The 1,971-nt window shown below is 34.2% G+C and overlaps 1 protein-coding gene across 1 annotated transcript in view; it reads right to left on the bottom strand.

Annotated features, from left to right (window-relative positions):
- Positions 1 to 1,971, bottom strand: part of LOC119582079 (lariat debranching enzyme A-like) — a gene marked incomplete at its 3' end in the record, with an annotated part of 8,839 nt that overhangs the window by 4,365 nt on the left and 2,503 nt on the right. Inside the window, exon 4 of the mRNA XM_037930327.1 lies at positions 1,523 to 1,747. Coding sequence (XP_037786255.1) covers positions 1,523 to 1,747 — 225 coding nt within the window. The remainder of the gene's footprint in view (positions 1 to 1,522; positions 1,748 to 1,971) is intronic.

Raw genomic sequence — 1,971 nt, 5'->3', positions numbered from 1 at the left:
GGGACAGAGCAAGAAAGAGAAAAGAGAGGTGAATGAGCAAAGTTAGAGAAACAAATAATAGGCAAAAAGATGCCCCCAAAAAGCCTAATTCTATGATTGTATTATGTTGCTTATAAAACCCAAAAATAAATTATGATTTCCAGGCACAAAGCAAATCTATTCATGATGACTTATACTTACTCATAAAAAAGTAATAATATGCATCACAACATAATTTACAAACAACCCATTGCATTTTACAATAAAACAGGTCGCACTGTTTCAAAGAACCCTTTTCGGCCATAATGCATCACCATCCATCAATTTCCAGTTCCTCTAGTCACAATTCCTCTTTGTGCTGCTATCTCTGTGCATTATCTCCACAGAAAAGGATTTCCATTACTTCGCACAAAAAGGCCATTTTCCAGTTGCAGTTTCGAAATAGCAAGAAATTAGACATCTGAATAGCTTCATATCCCATCTAACAATGCTATGGAAAAAGCAACTAACAAAAACTGCCAGATATATACAAAAAGGGTAAACATCATCATTAACCACATACAGTAAAGCTCTATTATACTGGGACCTGAAGAAACTAGAAACACAAAAAGACTCAGAACCAAACTAATATTTTTAAAAAGCAATGGCACTGGAAGCCTAAAACTCAGAAAAATTTCCAAAACAGCAATATAAGCTAACAACTTTGCAGATATTTCTGCAGATACTCATACCTCTCCTCCTGCTTGTTCACAGAACAAACTTACTACATAAGAACAATGCAGTTTCAGCATCTAGTGCACTACAAAGAATGGTTGTCAAAATTAGGAAATTTTCAACAGCAATTGATGCACTAGAGCAGTTTACAAGTTTCATATACTTTCATAGACACCAGCCTCCATTAAAATTAAAACTTTCATTTTAAAAATATTATCAACTTCAAACAACAATAGTTCCACTGTAAGAGCTTCTAAATACCAGACAAAAATAAGACCTTCAAAATCCCTTTTTGGGACACTGTGACTTAATTTTACCATACACCCAAAATCAATTACATAACGAGAACTCCTTTCAATCATCCTCTTAGCTTGTTCTTCACAGGTAATAAATTGCATATATTATATAGAGACACCTGACCTTCAGTATATCAATAGCTTTTAATATTTTTAAAATTTCTGAAACTCCCCAGCCGCTTAAAAATATTCTGATGTTACTCGTGTACCCATGTTCCATCCTTCCTAATTACAACTGCCATAGTGCAGTAAAGCTATGGCTATTCTAGTTGCACATAATAAAGCTTGATTTAAGGAGTGCACTTTCTAAAAAGCCTAAGTTCAACACGTATCTACCTAAAGATGTGTAAAATAATGTCATCGCCCTATATTTTGATTCATTAGTGTTGATTGCTGTACTTACCTGCAACAGTGAAATTTCAAGTTCACAATATTATTGTTTGTTAATTATATACACTACCACCACAGATCTGGTTAGTCATACAGCTTCTTAAAATTAAGCTACACACAAAAATGTGTGTAAATGATCATACCTTATGTCGCAATACAGCAGGGAACTTGACATGAAGATGACCGGAAAACCAGTACTTTGGCCTTATCTTCTTTAAGAGTTCTTCCGCAGGTCTTGATCCCAGTGTATTATTCTTTATTTCAGAACGGAAATGCTGTTTCCACTTGAGTAATTTTTCTTTGTCCCCGTGATGATAGATACCACGTGGCCAGTCATGGGACATGAAAATATCGCTCTCACCTGAAAGCTACAATGGAAATTTTAGGTACAGTATCACAATAAAAATTACGAATACCAAGAGGTATTAGAATATTTAAAAGTAATATAAATACTGAATGTATGAACATTTGAAACGTTGGTAAAATGGTAATAAAGAAAACTGTCAGATCTCTAGGCATGCACAGCTGATATAGTCTATATGAGGAATGCACAAACAAAGAAAGGAATCAGTAAAACCAATGCATATTTGAA

Source organism: Penaeus monodon, chromosome 15 (assembly GCF_015228065.2).
Source record: "Penaeus monodon isolate SGIC_2016 chromosome 15, NSTDA_Pmon_1, whole genome shotgun sequence".
Taxonomy (NCBI): Eukaryota; Metazoa; Arthropoda; class Malacostraca; order Decapoda; family Penaeidae; genus Penaeus; species Penaeus monodon.
Note: the sequence above shows the minus strand (reverse complement) of the source record. Positions and strands in the feature narration are given on the sequence as shown.